The following is an 18,331-nucleotide window of genomic DNA, read 5'->3' as shown; positions in this document are numbered from 1 at the left end:
GTTCCTTAAAGAGCTCTGAAAGATCAGGCCCTTTCTGCTCCTTTATTAACACAGGACACGCACGCCTGCACACACACACACACACACACATAGACACACACACACGCTCAGGCATGCAGAAAAACCCTCTGTTACAGGAGGAATCTGATATCCATTCAGTGCCTTGCCCTGAGATGTGAGAGAGCTCCCCATTGATCTGAAGGAGGTGGAGTGGAGGGGGTGGGGTTAGGGTTGGCATGGAGAAGGCACTTGAAGAGGAAGTAACCTTTGGAGGTGGTGTGGGGTCCAGGCGGAACGCTCTTCCATTGTGGCTCCATCATGCTGCCAGTCAGGCCTTCCTGCACGACCATGGACACACACAAAGGGGGCCTCTGCGTCCCCCTGCCCCCTCCCCCTGCCCCCTCCCCCTGCCCCCTCCCCGTTTCCCTTCACCCAGGGATTGATAGGCATCTTTGTCTCTCTGACAGCACCAGCCGGCTCAGACCGGCCCCTCGCCACACGCGGACATTTGCATACACGTCCATCATGAGGGAGGGAGGGAGGGAGGGGGGAGGGGGGGAGGGGGAGAGGCAGGGAGGGGGGAGGGAGGGAGGGGGAGAGGCAGGGAGGGGGGAGGGAGGGAGGGGGGCAGGGGGGCAGGGGGGGAGGGAGGGAGTTGATAAGGGGGACTTGCAGCAACAGAACCCAGTGCAGATCCATTAGAGGAGCCTAATACTCCACTAGAGGCTTTAAGTACCTGGCAGATGTAACAAGATAGATTACATTAGGACTATTAAATATCTGACAGAATATCCAGCAACGGTAGGCAGCGACGGACCATTAGTCTTTAACATGCATCCTCTCTTACACACACACACACACACACACTTCTACACCCACAAACACTCATCTACTGTATGTGAAGGCAGACCCATGTACTCTCTCACACATACACACACACACACAATCACCAAGATTAGATAGCCTTGAGTTCTAATTAAAATTCTAATTCCCATCTAAGGTTGTAATTTCGATCTGAAGGATGGTGGAAAGTTTGATGTTTGACTGCTCTCTCTCTGTCTCTCTGTCTCTCTCTCTCTTTCCATCTCTATCTCTACCTCCCTCTCTATCTCTCCCTCTCCACCTCCCTCTCTTTCTATCTCTCTCTCCATCTCTCCCTCTCCACCTCCCTCTCTCTCAATCTCTCTATCTCTCTCTCTCCCTCTCTTTCCCTCCCAGCGTCAAGACGCACAATTTCATCAACCAGAGAAGCAGTCCACCAGACACTGTCTTCCTCTCTCCTCTTAACCCATGCAGTCCACCAGACACTGTCTTCCTCTCTCCTCTTAACCCATGCAGTCCACCAGACACTGTCTTCCTCTCTCCTCTTAACCCATGCAGTCCACCAGACACTGTCTTTTTCTCTCCTCTTAACCCATGCAGTCCACCAGACACTGTCTTCTTCTCTCCTCTTAACCCATGCAGTCCACCAGACACTGTCTTCTTCTCTCCTCTTAACCCATGCAGTCCACCAGACACTGTCTTCTTCTCTCCTCTTAACCCATGCAGTCCACCAGACACTGTCTTCTTCTCTCCTCTTAACCCATGCAGTCCACCAGACACTGTCTTCTTCTCTCCTCTTAACCCATGCAGTCCACCAGACACTGTCTTCTTCTCTCCTCTTAACCCATGCAGTCCACCAGACCTTTGTGATTTCTGTATAAAGGCCTTTTCATGAAGCCAGACGGCTTGTTTTCCTCTATTCTACTGTCTTTCTCTCCCCTCTCAATCCATGCACCCTGGTCCACAGCCCTCCCATCCTTGCCTCTCCTCCCCAGACAAAACAAACAAGAAAGCAGTCATTTGACGCGTCTGTAATCACCTTAGCAACGTCCTCCCAGCTTCAGGCTTACGTTCTGCACGCTTTTAATTTGTTTTCACAGCAGTTCGAGCAAATTGAATTTGTTAATTAAAGCAGCCAAAATGAAATGCTGAGCATTATTGACGAGATGCTGATTGAGTTAGCGTGGAAATTGGAGGAGGGGTGTGGGGAATGAGTCTAGTGGGAGGGGAGGGGGGGGGAGAGGGGGGGAGTGGGGGGGAGAGGAGGTGGTTAGGGGTATCAGTAGCCAGGACAAATCCTATTATAGAGCTGTACGAGAGAAGCACATACTGAACCAGGCTGGCCCAAACACTGTGAGAGTGTGTGTGAAGGAGTGTGTGTGTAGGCCGTCATCTCCTCCCATCTCCTCTCATCCTCTCCTCTCATCATCTCCTCCCATCTCCTCTCATCCTCTCCTCTCATCATCTCCTCCCATCTCCTCTCATCATCTCCTTTCATCATCTCCTCCCATCTCCTCCCATCTCCTCCCATCATCTCCTCATCATCTCCTTATCATCTCCTCCCATCTCCTCCCATCTCCTCCCATCTTCTCCTCATCATCTCCTTTCATCATCTCCTCCCATCTCCTCCCATCTCCTCCCATCTCCTCTCATCATCTCCTCCCATCCTCTCCTCTCATCATCTCCTCTCATCATCTCTTCTCATCATCTCCTCTCATCATCTCCTCTCATCATCTCCTCCCATCTCCTCCCATCATCTCCTCATCATCTCCTCATCATCTCCTCATCATCTCCTCATCATCTCCTCCCATCATCTCCCCTCTCCTGCCCTAATGCACTCCTCTGGATGTGGACCTAGCCTTAATGAGGAGGACCCCCCAGGTGCACCAGCCTGGGTGTCAGGAGCAGGAAGAGGGGGAGGGAGAGGGGGAGGGAGAGGGGGAGGGAGGGAGGGACGCAGGGCCTAACAAGGGGAGAAGGCAAGAGAGATGGAGATGAAGGCAGAGGAGGTGTATGTGTGACAGTGAGGAGGGAGGTAGAGGCGTTTCTTCATAAACAGCAGCATGTACCTGACTAGGCTGCACCTCTCTCTTTCTCTCTCTTCTTTCCATCCTCTCTCCCCCCTCCCTCCTCCCTAGTTCACACACGCCTTCCCCCACACTCACACACACTAACACCCATTAGGAGCTTCATTAACAGATCTGAACCTCTTCAAACGTGCAGATCAAAGGGCAGGGGCCAGGGGGAGTGTGTGTGTGTCAGGATTAACCTTCACCCATACGCTACGGCAGAGCGTGTGATGTTGGAAGAGGCTGTGAGACCAATATGAACTGGACTGGAGAGACCAGTATGAACTGGACTGGAGAGACCAGTATGAACTGGACTGAAGAGACCAGTATGAACTGGACTGGAGAGACCAGTATGAACTGGACTGAAGAGACCAGTATGAACTGGACTGGAGAGACCAGTATGAACTGGACTGGAGAGACCAGCTCTGTTCAGGACTTCCACACCCCCGTCCCAGCGCCCTTATCCCTGTTCTCCACCATCCCTCCCACACACCCTGTTTTCCCCCCTCGTCGTTTGTACGCCCCTGATACCCCCTCCACCATCATGGCGTCGCCGTCGCGTTCCATTTCCCAGACTCCTCTCTGCTGCGTGCGTTAGTCTTCCCAGACTCCTCTCTGCTGCGTGCGTTAGTCTGCACGGAGGCAGAATGCAAACATCAGGGACAGGCTGCCTCACAACGTGGTTATTGTCTTCTTTAATTGCCAGCAGCAGCGATGCCTGATCTCACATTAGAGAGTAACAGCCCTCGTGACGCAGCTAAATCGGGGCGTTCCTCCTAGAGAGAAGCTTGCACATGTTCCACCAAGGGAGAACCGTTTAGTCACTTGCTGCTAATTCTGCTTTCAGGGAGATTACAGCCCAGCAGTTTAGAAGTTTTTAGTTTCCAAAGACTGGAAACAACAAAATGAAATTGAAAATAGTTTGTTAGCTTCTTTTTAAAGAGCAAAAAGTGCCTCAGAGGGAGATTTTAAAAGCTCGTTTCACTAAAGAAATACTGGCAGCCATGTTGGTGTTCTGACATAACTGGACTGTCGCGATGATCCAAAACTTACTGGAGAACGCCACTGGAGTGGGCTGTTCTAGGTTATCCCAATCAGACTGTGTGTGTGTGGGAGGGTGTGGTTAGGTGTGTGTGTGTGTGTGTGTGTGTGTGCTGTAGTGTCAGTGTCATTGATCCTCTGAATCAGGATGATTGATTGTTGCTGAGGAAGGTCACAGGCTGGCCAGTCGGGGTGTGAGAGTACTCACACAACACACTCTCACACACCTATACACACACACACACATACTTATATACAGAGACACACACACTCCCTGACCTCCTACACACCCAACATACTAAGTAACACACAGTCCTGAGAGAGTGAGAGAGAGCTGACAGTTCAGTAATAATGTTCAATTATGGGGTTGTGAATCTATGGTTTGTGTGCGTGTGTGTGCGTGTGCGTGTGTGTGTGTGCGCGACACTAGCTCTGGGCTCTTTCTGTCTCACACTACTGAGGTGATGTATCCAATTATTACAGTACAGTGTGGGTGGTTTTTTGTCTAACACCACTACACACACACATTCAAACAAACACACACTCCCAAAAGCATATCACACTCTCTCTCCTCACTCTCCCTGTCTCACTCTTTCTCTCACCCTATTTCTCCCACACTCTCTCTCTCTCTCTCTCTCTCTCTCTCTGTGTTTGTGCTTGTCACTGGGGGTGAGTAGAGGAGGGAGAGGAGAGGTGACAGGGGAGCATACGAGGGGTGTGGACCCCAGCGGTCCTGTTTCAGAGCGGGCGGTCTGATGGACAGGCTGACGGAGAGAAGGCTCTTCTCAGCCAGCTTAGCTGCCTCCCTAATTGGCCTTTATGAATATTTAATGAAATCAAGATGAAATTCAATCATGGCTTTTAACTGCTGCTTTGGAGAGTGCCTTGGTGTGTGTCTGGGGGTGGGGGGGGGGTGGGGGTGGGGGTGGGGGTGGGGGGGAGGGGGGGAGGTTATTAGATTTCTCTGCAGAGAGAGAGTGGGACCACAGACATGTGTGTATGTCCGTGTGTGCACACGGATGTATGGACGTGTGTGTGTGTGTGTGTGTGTGTGTGTGTCAGTCACAAGATGGCAGGTGGCAGCAGTATCTTGGTGGTCTGAGACCAGCAGAGTATCCTGTCTCTGAAGGAATTAATCATTTATTTGTTCTGTTGTATTTTTAACCAAGGACTCCTGGTCACGCAACACTTCCCCTCCTCCCCTCCCTTCTCTCCTCTCCTCACTTCCCCTCCTCCCCTCCCTTCTCTCCTCTCCTCACTTCCCCTCCTCCCCTCCCTTCTCTCCTCTCCTCACTTCCCCTCCTCCCCTCCCTTCTCTCCTCTCCTCACTTCCCCTCCTCCCCTCCCTTCTCTCCTCTCCTCACATCCCCTCCTCCCCTCCCTTCTCTCCTCTCCTCACTTCCCCTCCTCCCCTCCCTTCTCTCCTCTCCTCACTTCCCCTCCTCCCCTCCCTTCTCTCCTCTCCTCACTTCCCCTCCTCCCCTCACTTCTCTCCTCTCCTCTCTAAGTTATACTGACCAGCAGTCCTTTCCTCCTGCTGGGTTTGATGCTGGTTGGTGACGTGGCAGACAGCCACTCCCTAACTGGAGCACAGTTCTGCTCTCCATTAGCTTAGCCTTACCTCAGCTCTCTGTCTCTCTCTCTGTCTCTCTCTCCCTCTGTGTCTCTCTCTCTCTGTGTCTCTGTCTTTCTCTCTGTCTCTCTCTGTGTCTCTCTCTCTGTCTCTCTCCCTGTCTCTCTCTCTCTTTGTGTCTCTCTCTGTGTCTCTCTCTGTCTCTCTCTCTCTGTCTCTCTCTCTCTCTCTGTCTCTCTCTCTGTCTCTCTCTCCCTGTCTCTCTCTCTCTTTGTGTCTCTCTCTGTGTCTCTCTCTGTCTCTCTCTCTGTGTTTCTTTGTCTCTCTCTGTGTCTTTATCTGTCTCTCTCTGTCTCACTCTCTCTGGAGAGCAGGGGAGTAGACAGAGAGACTGGCACACACACACTCACATATACACACCCAGGGGAACTCATCAACACACACTCTAGTGAGAAGGATGGTCTGGGGGGTGAGGAGTGGATTATTCAGGGGTGACTCATAGGGGGAGGGGGTTTGGCGAGGGGTGGCAGGGGGTGGATGAGGTAAGGGGGTGGATGAGGTAAGGGGGTGGATGAGGTAAGGGGGTGGATGAGGTAAAGGGGTGGTAGTCAACAAGCTGACTCATCAGTAAAGTCCCAGTGGCCCTAATCTCTCTAAGAGCTCTCTCCCCCCCCCTCTCTCTTTCTCTCTCTCTTTCTCCCTCTCTATCTCTCTCTCTCCCTCTTTCGCCCTGGGGATTCTGATGGAAGAAGTTTACTCCATTCTCATGACCTCATCAGGGTGTGGCCAAACACACACATTCACACACACACCTACTGCCTATTGCAGCACCCACTCTACCAGACAATCCTAACTCAGTGATGATGTGTGTGTGTGTGTGTGTGTGTGTGTGTGTTTGCTGATGTTGAGGTCAGACCTGCCTTCCTGTCACCTGGTGATGCAGAATCACTTCAGGCCTCAGTCAATAGGATTATATTCTGTCCATATGTTTGAATTGATAACTGGGGAGAATCAGGTCAGGGAGAGAGAAAGAGATTGTGTTTGTGTGTGTGGGGGTATGTGTGTGTGTGTATATGTGTGTGTGTGTTTTGGGTGCAGGTGTTATTGTAAGATTGACCTTTCATGAATTGAGTTTCTAAATGATGGTTGTATTTTAGACCCCCAGCCCCTCCCTCCCTCATTCCCCTCACGCGATAATCATCTGCAAATATGAAAAGTAAATTCCGGAGGAAATATCGTCAAATGGGTTCTGGGTAGATGTGCATAAATATTTAATCTAGTAATAAAAGCTGTGTTTAGTAAATTAACTTTTTTAATCGTCCCCCCACCCACCGCCACCCCCCCTCCCAGATCAAGATAGTGGAACGCTCCATTATTAACTCCTCACCTGACACTGATGATACCATTACAGAAATAGGGGTGCTTTCGAGCGACAAGATAATGGTTTCTGGAAGTGCTGAATCATTCCCAGCTGAATGATCTCCAACCAATTGTGATGGATAATTAGTCATTAGAGCCATGTGTTAACGATTGATCAATTGCATATTCAGAGTCTGTGATTGTGTGAGAGAGAATGAAAGAAAGAGAGAGTGAGAAAGAATGAAAAAGGAGAGAGAAAACTGTGAGGAAGAGAGAGAGTGTATGTGTGTGTGTAACCTTTGACCTTCAGTGCTCAGCTTGTTCCTGACCTGCTGTACTGTCCTCTCTCAGCAGGGGGCAGCAGCACACACACACTGATACACACACACACACTGATACACACACACACACACACACACTGATACATACACACACACTGATACATACACACACACACACACTGATACATACACACACACACACTGATACACACACACACACACTGATACATACACACACACACTTATACATACGCACACACTGATACACACACACACACACACACTGATACACACACACACTGATATATACACACACACACACTGATACACACACACACACACACACACTGATACATACACACACACACACTGATACACACACACACACACACTGATACACACACACACACACACACACTTACATACACACACACGCACACACTGATACATACACACACACTGATACGTACACACACACATACATACATACATACATACATACATACATACATACATACATACATACATACATACATACATACATACATACATACATACACACCCTCACAAACACACACACTCATATGTACACACACGCACACACAGTTCGTTATCCAGAGATAATTGATCTGGAGTGAATTAGAGTATTACTGTTCCACTGTTGTCTTCTCTCCCTCGTGGTCACTCTTTACATGGATAAGGTGCTTAGGGTTTCCCAGGGGAGAGAGAGAGGGGGAAGAAAGAGAGAGAGAGAGAGGGTGATAAAAAGAGGGGAGAGTGAGGGGGAGAGAGAGAGAGAGGGAGAGAGAGAGAGAGAGCACATTACGAAAGACTATCCTGGGTAGAAAATAGGATTCTATTAATCTTTATCAAATGGTGCCATGAGCTGAGAGCCCCGCCCCCCTGCCCCCCCGGCCCCCCGCCCTGATCCAGCCTGTTATGAGACACCAGAGAGAGAGATACAGAGAAAGAGAGAAAGACAGAGAAAGAGAGAGAGAGAGATACAGAGAAAGAGAGAGAGAGAGAGAGACAGAGAAAGAGAGAGAGAGAGATACAGAGAGAGAGAGAGAGAGATACAGAGACAGAGAGAGAGAAAGGCTGGCAAACGTCACCACTCTATCTTGCTGCTGATCAAATCATACTGACTCCAACCGTGTGTGTTCGTGTGTGTATGTCTGTGTCTGTGTGTGTCTGTGTGTGTGTGTGTGTGTGTGTGTGCACATGTAACTGTGACCTGTTCCCTCTGTGTCTGATGTGCATGTTGCATGCTGCATGCATGCTTCATGGTTCACTGGTCATCTCAGTGTGATTCAGAACTAAAGACCAGAGAAGCGTTCATGCACCGCTTCACCACACATCCAGATCAGCAGCAGTGTGGCTCTAAAGTGTCAGTTAACCAGACTCACCCACAGAGGGATTAGTCTCTATTATCCTCCTGCAGAACCACACACCACCAGTAGAGGGCGATGGACCGGCCGCAGTCTCGCGTGAGTTCAGCCCTCTAGCCTTCCATCTAATCATCCTGCTGCCCATCATGTCTCAGAGAACACAAACCAGTCGAGGGTCAGAAGGATGGTTCTCAGCGGTTTTCATCGAACATATTAGAATGGATAAGCGGGCTGCTTTGAGTGCATGTGGGTGTGTTGAGAGCGTGGTGTGGCGCGCTGTAGACGTCTTCTCAGAACCTCCGCTTCTTGTCAGCTAGGTGGGGCTTCCTGTGTTGGGTTCGTTGGTCCTGTTGCGCAAGTCTAACCGACCAGTTACAGACACACGTGAAGGTGAGGCTCCTAGAGACCGGCAGAACTGCAGCAGGAGAGGTGACCACACCTACACAGGGAGCTGAGGGTGTTCGTCCTTCCTCTGAAGAGATAGCTGGAAATGTTCTAGCCTAAAAGAGAGAATCAGCACTCAGACACTACAACACACACACACACACTTCTAGGGTGGGATGATGCAGTTGAAGACTGAGTGTGTGCTGATTGCTTCAGCTCTGGCAGCAGGTTAAAGAGATGGTGAGCAAGGGATTCAGCCTTCCTCTCCTCCCTCCCCTCCTCCCTCTCCTCGCCCCTCCTCCCTCTCCTCGCCCCTCCTTCCTCTCTCCTCCCCCCTCCTCGCTCTCCTCGCCCCTCCTTCCTCTCTCCCTCCCCTCCTCCCTCTCCTCGCCCCTCCTTCCTCTCTCCTCCCCCCTCCTCCCTCTCCTCGCCCCTCCTTCCTCTCTCCTCCCCCTCCTCCCTCTCCTCGCCCCTCCTTCCTCTCCTCGCCCCTCCTTCCTCTCTCCTCCCCCCCTCCTCCCTCTCCTCGCCCCTCCTTCCTCTCTCCTCCCCCTCCTCCCTCTCCTCGCCCCTCCTTCCTCTCTCCTCCCCCCTCCTCCCTCTCCTCGCCCCTCCTTCCTCTCTCCTCCCCCCTCCTCCCTCTCCTCGCCCCTCCTTCCTCTCTCCTCCCCCCTCCTCCCTCTCCTCGCCCCTCCTTCCTCTCCTCCCTCCCCTCCCCCCTCCTCCCTCTCCTCGCCCCTCCTTCCTCTCTCCTCCCCCCTCCTCCCTCTCCTCGCCCCTCCTTCCTCTCCTCCCTCCCCTCCTCCCTCCCCTCCTCCCTCTCCTCGCCCCTCCTTCCTCTCCTCCCTCCTCTCCTCCCTCCCCTCCTCCCTCTCCTCGCCCCTCCTTCCTCTCCTCCCTCCCCTCCTCCCTCCCCTCCTCCCTCTCCTCGCCCCTCCTTCCTCTCTCCTCCCTCCCCTCCTCCCTCTCCTCGCCCCTCCTTCCTCTCTCCTCCCTCCTCTCCTCCCTCCCCTTCTCCCTCTCCTCGCCCCTCCTTCCTCTCCTCCCTCCCCTCCTCCCTCTCCTCGCCCCTCCTTCCTCTCCTCCCTCCCCTCCTCCCTCCCCTCCTCCCTCTCCTCGCCCCTCCTTCCTCTCTCCTCCCTCCTCTCCTCCCTCCCCTCCTCCCTCTCCTCCCTCCCCTCCTCCCTCTCCTCCCTCCCCTCCTCCCTCTCCTCCTCCCTCTCCTCGCCCCTCCTTCCTCTCTCCTCCCCCCCCCTCGCCTCCTGCTCTCCCTCCCCTCCTGGAGATGTTGAGTGTAAGAGTGGGCTCACACTTTAAATCCCCTCCTCTCTCACACACTCCATCATTCTGTTAAACACTCTCTCTCACACCCACTCCAGCTCAGTGACCAGAGGGTGCAAAGGGAACATGAAGGCTCCATAGAGACAGAGACTACCCAGAGCCCGGACACACACACACACACACACACACACTCTACCTCTACTACATTTCGATGTGGTTTTGTCTTGTTTATCTTGAGTCTGGTCGACATCAGTCTCTCCTGTCTGACTGCTTTTCTAGTTGCTCTCTCGTCTTGCTGGTTTCCACTCTGCCAGCAGGACGTCCTCACTGACCAGTCTGATGCTCCGGCTCTTTTGACCCTGTTGCCTTCTGGCAGGCGATACCGAAGCATTCGGTCTCGCACACGCAGACTGGACTACAGTTTCTTTCCAAGGGCCATCAGGCTTCTGAATAGACTTTGATATGGACACTGAAGCACTTCTCACTAGTCACTTTACACACAGTCACTTTCAGCTACTGGTTGCACTATCAGCAATACTGCACTATTGTACTTCACTTGTCTTAGGTTAGCATAGGTTATTATGTTATCTATATTAGGAGGTTTACTATATCATAGATATAATCTATGTTCTGTGTACTTATATGTAATGTTATGCCAGGTTGCTTTGCGTTGTCTTGTCCTATGAATTTCAGTGCCCAGTCTGACCCTGTTTTGTGTGTCTGACAATAAAAGACTTGAACTTCTCTTCTCTCTCCAGCAACAGAGACGACTCGACCTTCTGACCATCACCAACCCTGGTGAGTCCTGCACTCTTGTATTTGACAACATCAACAACGCAAACATCAACATCACCACCGCTAACAACACAAATAATAAAACCAACACCGGCACTGCCAACATAAAAACAAAAAACAATCTACAGACTACACCAACTGCCAGGGCTTCTACAAAGACAATTCCAGTTACTTTGCAACTACATTACAACTGCCTAATACTGGGTGGGTATAGCTCAGTGGTTGACTGCAGATCAAAATGTCCCCCTCTGTTACGTACAACTACTTTACAAAAACCTTCCTTTACTGTGCTAAATTCACTAAGACTGCTGATCCTAAATGCTAATGCTACTCTGGTACTATGACCTTGACGCCTCTAGTCTCACCTCTTGGTGTGTGTGTGTGCGTGTGTGAGAGAGAGAGAGAGAGAGAGAGAGGGAGAGAGGGAGAGAGAGAGCGCAGACACACTGCTATCTGTCTGTCCTGGATGAATGGAGCTACATCACCAATGCTTCTGTTCACACAAACCCTGTCACACACTCTCATCCAAACACAGGCACACACACTCTCTTACAACGCAGAAACATACAATACACACACAAGTTATGCACACAAACACACTCTCTGGCACACACACACACACACACAGATGTTTCTAGACTCTGAGTGGCAGTGTTAACCATGTTCATGAAGACATCAAATCTGGCTAATGTGTTTGTTTAGCTTCAACCTGATCTCATTACAATTAATGCTTATCAATTAGTTTAATTATATATCACTTTACAATCCAGATTGTGTTTGATGATCAACAAAACAGTGTTGTGTCTGCAAACTTTGGAGTGTGTGTGTGCAAACTTGGCAGTGTGTGAGGTGTGTGTGGGTATACAGTATGCATGTGTGTGGGTGTGTGGGTGTGTGTGTGTGTGTGGCTCCGACCGTGCCTTCTAGCAGTGTAAATGGAAGGTAGGCAGCTGGGTGATGGAGGGAACTGCTGGGGTGGAGTGATGGAGTGATGGAGGAGGAGAGGACGAGCGGCAGATGGGGACGGCAGGAAGGAGACAGAGGCCCATATGTCTGATGTATCTGGATGCTGTATTATGCCTTGATTAGAATGATGTTTATGTGTGACACGCGGAGATGGACTAATCTAGCATGTTAGCCACGGGCACCTGCTCTATGGGACTGGCAATGCTGGATCTGACCTTCAGCTCACTGGAGACATTCAGAGAGGGAGACAGAGAGAGGGAGAGAGAGAGACAGAGAGAGGGAGAGAGAGAGACAGAGAGAGGGAGAGAGAGGAAGACAGAGAGACAGAGAGAGAGAGTGAGAGAGAGAGAGAGAGAGAGAGACAAAGAGAGAGAGAGGAAGAGAGAGAGTGAGAGGAAGAGAGAGAGAGAGAGAGACAGAGAGAGACAGAGAGAGACAGAGAGGCAAAGCTGTCAGGCTCTAGTCCAGGATTAACCAAGCTACTGCGCTCCTCAACCTCTCCTGCACGTGTCATGATCGCACACAAACATTTGGTGTCTGATCTCCGGGCCGTTGGTGGAGAGGGGCTGGAGAGTCTGCTGTGGGTCTGTAGCAGTGTGGAGTAGCAGTGTGGAGTAGCAGTGTGGAGTAGCAGTGTGTGGTGTAGCACTGTGGCGTAGCAGTGTGGCGTAGCAGTGAGGCGTAGCACTGTGGCGTAGCACTGAGGTGTAGCAGTGTGGTGTAGCACTGAGGTGTAGCACTGTGTGGTGTAGCACTGTGTGGTGTAGCACTGAGGTGTAGCACTGAGGTGTAGCAGTGTGGTGTAGCAGTGTGTGATGTAGCACTGTGGTGTAGCAGTGTGGCGTAGCAGTGAGGCGTAGCACTGTGGCGTAGCACTGTGGCGTAGCACTGAGGCGTAGCAGTGTGGCGTAGCACTGAGGCGTAGCACTGAGGCGTAGCACTGTGGTGTAGCAGTGTGGCGTAGCACTGTGGCGTAGCACTGAGGCGTAGCAGTGTGGCGTAGCAGTGTGGCGTAGCAGTGTGGCGTAGCACTGAGGCGTAGCACTGAGGCGTAGCACTGAGGCGTAGCAGTGTGGCGTAGCAGTGTGGCGTAGCACTGAGGCGTAGCACTGTGGCGTAGCACTGAGGCGTAGCAGTGTGGCGTAGCAGTGTGGCGTAGCAGTGAGGCGTAGCACTGAGGCGTAGCACTGAGGCGTAGCAGTGTGGCGTAGCAGTGTGGCGTAGCAGTGAGGCGTAGCACTGAGGCGTAGCAGTGTGGCGTAGCACTGAGGCGTAGCACTGAGGCGTAGCACTGAGGCGTAGCAGTGAGGCGTAGCAGTGTGGGATGTAGCACTGTGGTGTAGCAGTGTGGTGTAGCAGTGTGGTGTAGCACTGAGGTGTAGCACTGAGGTGTAGCACTGTGTGATGTGTGGTGTAGCACTGTGGCGTAGCACTGTGGTGTAGCAGTGTGGTGTAGCAGTGTGGTGTAGCAGTGTGGTGTAGCACTGTGGTGTAACAGTGTGGTGTAGCACTGAGGTGTAGCACTGTGGTGTAGCAGTGTGGTGTAGCACTGAGGTGTAGCACTGTGGTGTAGCAGTGTGGTGTAGCACTGAGGTGTAGCAGTGAGGTGTAGCACTGAGGTGTAGCAGTGTGGTGTAGCACTGAGGTGTAGCAGTGAGGTGTAGCACTGAGGTGTAGCAGTGTGGTGTAGCACTGAGGTGTAGCACTGTGTGATGTGTGGTGTAGCACTGTGGTGTAGCACTGAGGTGTAGCACTGAGGTGTAGCAGTGTGGTGTAGCACTGAGGTGTAGCACTGAGGTGTAGCACTGAGGTGTAGCAGTGAGGTGTAGCACTGAGGTGTAGCAGTGTGGTGTAGCACTGTGGTGTAGCAGTGTGGTGTAGCAGTGTGGTGTAGCACTGAGGTGTAGCACTGTGGTGTAGCACTGTGGTGTAGCACTGAGGTGTAGCACTGTGGTGTAGCAGTGAGGTGTAGCACTGTGGTGTAGCAGTGTGGTGTAGCAGTGTGGTGTAGCACTGAGGTGTAGCACTGTGGTGTAGCACTGTGGTGTAGCAGTGAGGTGTAGCACTGTGGTGTAGCAGTGAGGTGTAGCACTGTGGTGTAGCAGTGTGTGATGTGTGATGTAGCAGCACTATTTTGCCCCCACATGCTGTCTCCAGACAGATGTGTTGATGTTAGTGCTGTCTGCATCGCTCCTCTCTCCTTTGGTGTCCCAGGTAGACAGACAGAGAGCTGGGCAGAGAAATACACAGACAGACAGACAGACAGACAGAGAGCTGGGCAGAGGAGGGGTGCTTGACTAGCCAGGCTGGGGTGTAGGGCCTCTGGGGTCGGGCCCAGCTGGAGGGCAGCGCTAGCTGGCTGGGGGACTATGTGTGAAGAGAAGCACAAGGCAGAGAGAGGGAGACAGAGGGAGAGACAGAGGGAGAGAGAGAGAGAGAGAGAGAGAGAGAGAGAGAGAGAGAGGGAGGGAGAGGGGGAGGGGGGAGGGGGAGGGGGAGAGGGAGAGGGAGAGAGAGACTAGCGTGTTAGAGAGAGGAGATAAAGAGAGACTCATTATTTACCAAACACTATCAGGCCTCTGTAGAAAGAAACAGCTGTGAAGACAACACTTCCTATTATTGGCCCTAATTATATCCTTTCTCTGGGAATTTGCATACTTTATCTCCCTCCCCTTCATTATAGGGGAGCTTGCTATCATTTTTTGATGTGGTGCAAACAAAGAGGGGGGTGAAGAGAGAATGAGGGAGGCAGAGGGGAGGGGGGGTGGAGGGAGGGAGAGGAGGGACCAGGGGGGTTGGAGGAGGGAGCAGGGGGGGGGGTGGAGGGAGCAGGGGGGTGTACAGGAAGAGGAGGGAGCAGGGGGGGGGGTGGAGGAGGGAGCAGGGGGGGGGGTGGAGGAGGGAGCAGGGGGGGGGTGGAGGAGGGAGCAGGGGGGGGTGGAGGAGGGAGTAGGGGGGGGGTGGAGGGATACGTAGAGACATTTTGAATATCCATCTTTACACCATTATTTGAAAACATGTCTGTTGAATGTCGCTGAAGCCCCTGGAATGTTAATGCTGGCTCTAAACATGACTCCCTGCGTGGCAAATCTGACTATTTAACGCCTATAATGGGCCATGACTCCAGCCTGCATCACACAGAAAGCTCAATGCACAACTGAGTCCACAATAAACAACAGTTGAGAGCAAGGCTGTTTCTGCGGTTCACTCTGTGTGTGTGTGTGTGTGTGTGTGCGCGCTCGTGCGTGTGTCTGATATGTCTGTGTGCGCGTGTGTGTGCGTGTATATCCCTACACCTCTACGCAATCAGTTCATTATAACACATCTCCCAGTGTTGATATGGTTACCTGTTGCCAATGACTGAGGGTTGATATGGTTACCTGTTGGAATGTGTTGACATGGTTACCATGGCTGATGGATGCCAATTGGTCACTTTATTAATCTGTCATCAGGCTCAGCCTGCCCCCCGAACAGACACATGAAGCTGTCCTAACCTGAGGGGAGAGATGGGGAGGGGAGGGGAGAGGAGGAGAGAGGAGAGATGGGGAGGGGAGGGGAGAGGAGGAGAGAGGAGAGATGGGGAGGGGAGAGGAGGGGAGGGGAGAGGAGGAGAGAGGAGAGATGGGGAGGGGAGGGGAGAGGAGGAGAGAGGAGAGATGGGGAGGGGAGAGGAGGGGAGGGGAGAGGAGGAGAGAGGAGAGATGGGGAGGGGAGAGGAGAGATGGGGAGGGGAGAGGAGGGGAGGGGAGAGGAGGAGAGAGGAGAGATGGGGAGGGGAGGGGAGAGGAAAGATGGGGAGGGGAGGGGAGAGGAGGAGAGAAGAGAGATGGGGAGGGGAGGGGAGAGGAGAGATGGGGAGGGCAGAGGAGGAGAGAGGAGAGATGGGGAGGGGAGGGCAGAGGAGGAGAGAGGAGAGATGGGGAGGGGAGGGCAGAGGAGGAGAGAGGAGAGATGGGGAGGGGAGGGGAGAGGAGGAGAGAAGAGAGATGGGGAGGGGAGGGCAGAGGAGGAGAGAGGAGAGATGGGGAGGGGAGGGAAGAGGAAAGATGGGGAGGGGAGAGGAGGAGAGAGGAGAGATGGGGAGGGGAGAGGAGGGGAGAGGAAAGATGGGGAGGGGAGGGCAGAGAAGGGGAGAGGAAAGATGAGGAGAGAGTAGAGATGGGGAGGGGAGGGCAGAGGAGGAGAGAGGAGAGATGGGGAGGGGAGAGGAGGGGAGAGGAAAGATGGGGAGGGGAGAGGAGGGGAGAGGAGAGATGGGGAGGGGAGAGGAGGGGAGAGGAAAGATGGGGAAGGGAGAGGAGGGGAGAGGAAAGATGGGGAGGGGAGGGGAGAGGAGGAGAGAGGAGAGATGGGGAGGGGAGGGGAGGGGAGGGGAGAGGAAAGATGGGGAGGGGAGAGGAGGGGAGAGGAAAGATGGGGAGGGCAGAGGAGGAGAGATGGGGAGGGGAGGGCAGAGGAGGAGAGAGGAGAGATGGGGAGGGCAGAGGAGGGGAGGGCAGAGGAGGGCAGAGGAGGGGAGGGGAGGCTACCTTGCCTGGCCCTGTCCTTGAGGAGAGGCTACACTGATCCAAGTGTCTCCATAACATCACTGTCCATCTTAGAGCACTTCCTCTGTCAGCCTGTCTGACCAACACATCACACTGTCTCAGTGATTTAGACTAGCTGCCGTGTATTCAGAACTGCCCCTCTGACACACACACACACACATGCTACACTGATGCACTGCACATGCACACACAGTCTGTGCTCCTCTGGCTGGCCTGTGCAAAGGCAGGCTGGGGAGGAAGAGGCGGGGCCATGCAGGGGTCACCAGGAAGCAACGCAGAAACCTCCAGGGGGAAGTCAAAGCAGATGTTTCCACGGCAGCCAGATGAAATATTCATCTTTCCTAGCTACTCAGCCTTGTGGTGGTCCGGCTGCCAGACACATGAGTATGCTTTCCTTGTATCTCAGTACAAACATGGATACACTCTCTCTCTCTTTCACATCTCACGACATGAGACACCGTCCACAATGTGATGTGTGTTCCTCCTCAGGAGGGGGATCCAGAGAAGGTTCAGATCACAAACATAAAAACAAGGCTGTTTTGCTGAGCGACAGCAGTAGTGGCATAAGCAGATCTGCTTCATTGTACAACAGGGACTCATCATTGAAACCAATTCATAAATGCAACTAAACAACAACAAACAATATAATATAATCTATGTGTCTCCATGGCAACATCAATCAATGAACTGGTATTCCAACAAACTGATGCTTAGTAGTTGGACCTTCTGTGTCCTTGGTGAATGTGCGTGTGTGTGTGTGTGCGTGTGTGTGTGTTTGTGTGTGTGTGTGTGCCTGTGTGTGTGTGTGTGTGTTTGTGTGTGTGTGTGTGTGTGTGTGTGTGTGTGTGTGCGTGTGTGTGTGTGTGTTTGTGTGTGCATGCTAACAGCTCTGGGCAACACTTCCCCTGCTCCCTCCTGTCCTGTGTCCAGTCCCTGGCCACAGCTTTATCTGCTACTATCTGTCAGACTCTGCGCACCTGCCAGCCAGGCTGTCCTGGGCTCTGGTCCCTTAAGCTCCCAGACCAGGGCTTCACTGGGGTCGTGTCCCAGAACCAGCAGCTACTGGCTGCCTCTGTCCGAGTGTGTGTGAGTGTGTTTCTGTCAGCGATGATGGAGGGGGGAGAGTAATCATTAAGGCGTATTCCCGGGCAGCCAGGAATTGAGCTGGCTTACAGGCGTATAGTGGACACAAAAATGTGACATACATTGGATGAAGGAATGCCACCTGTCTCAGGACACCTGGAGGGAAGGTTCTGGAAGGCCTTGGGGTCGCCGGTTGTTTGTCACACTTCTGTCCGAAGACAGCTGAGGTCCCTAATGTCTTCAGTCTTGTAAGTTTCCTACCACCTCAACTTTTCCTCAGGTCAGGTTCATAACTGGCCTTGTGTTTCTAACAGTCTTCATATGAACCAGTAAAAAAAAAAGACAAATCCATTCAGCAGCTCCACAATAATCGGCGACCCTCACACCAGTCAATAATCCCCTTACTGAGAAAGAGAGAGGCCTGAAGAACTAATCCAACCAACTCTCTGAAACAGGATCAGTATTTCTGTGGCAGGAACTATATTCTTCAAGCAGAAGATGACTGTCTCTCTGGTGTGTGAGAGACTCCAGAGGAGGCACTGTGAGCATGGCCGGCCACAATACCCCTCGAAGTTAGTACTGAGGGAGCCAGACAATAAAGTTGGGTCCACTGCTCTGTCACACGCAGTGACAGTCTCAGTAAGAGGGTCTTTGGGGCGAAGCCACGTTAGTAATTGATGTCCCTCTGCCTGTTCAGTTTGTCTCTGCTCATTCCGCGGGCTATCGCTTCTTTAATTGGCAA

General features: G+C 52.4%; 1 protein-coding gene across 2 annotated transcripts in view; it reads left to right on the top strand.

Moving 5' to 3' along the window:
- Window positions 1-18,331, top strand: part of agbl4 (AGBL carboxypeptidase 4) — a 160,615-nt gene that overhangs the window by 91,540 nt on the left and 50,744 nt on the right. For both annotated transcript variants that reach the window (XM_084675614.1, XM_084675613.1), the window contains exon 6: window positions 10,957-10,996. In XM_084675614.1, coding sequence (XP_084531740.1) covers window positions 10,957-10,996 — 40 coding nt within the window. The remainder of the gene's footprint in view (window positions 1-10,956; window positions 10,997-18,331) is intronic.

This window comes from Hypomesus nipponensis, chromosome 16 (assembly GCF_054491055.1).
Source record: "Hypomesus nipponensis isolate SF chromosome 16, ASM5449105v1, whole genome shotgun sequence".
In the NCBI taxonomy this organism is placed as follows: Eukaryota; Metazoa; Chordata; class Actinopteri; order Osmeriformes; family Osmeridae; genus Hypomesus; species Hypomesus nipponensis.
Note: the sequence above shows the minus strand (reverse complement) of the source record. Positions and strands in the feature narration are given on the sequence as shown.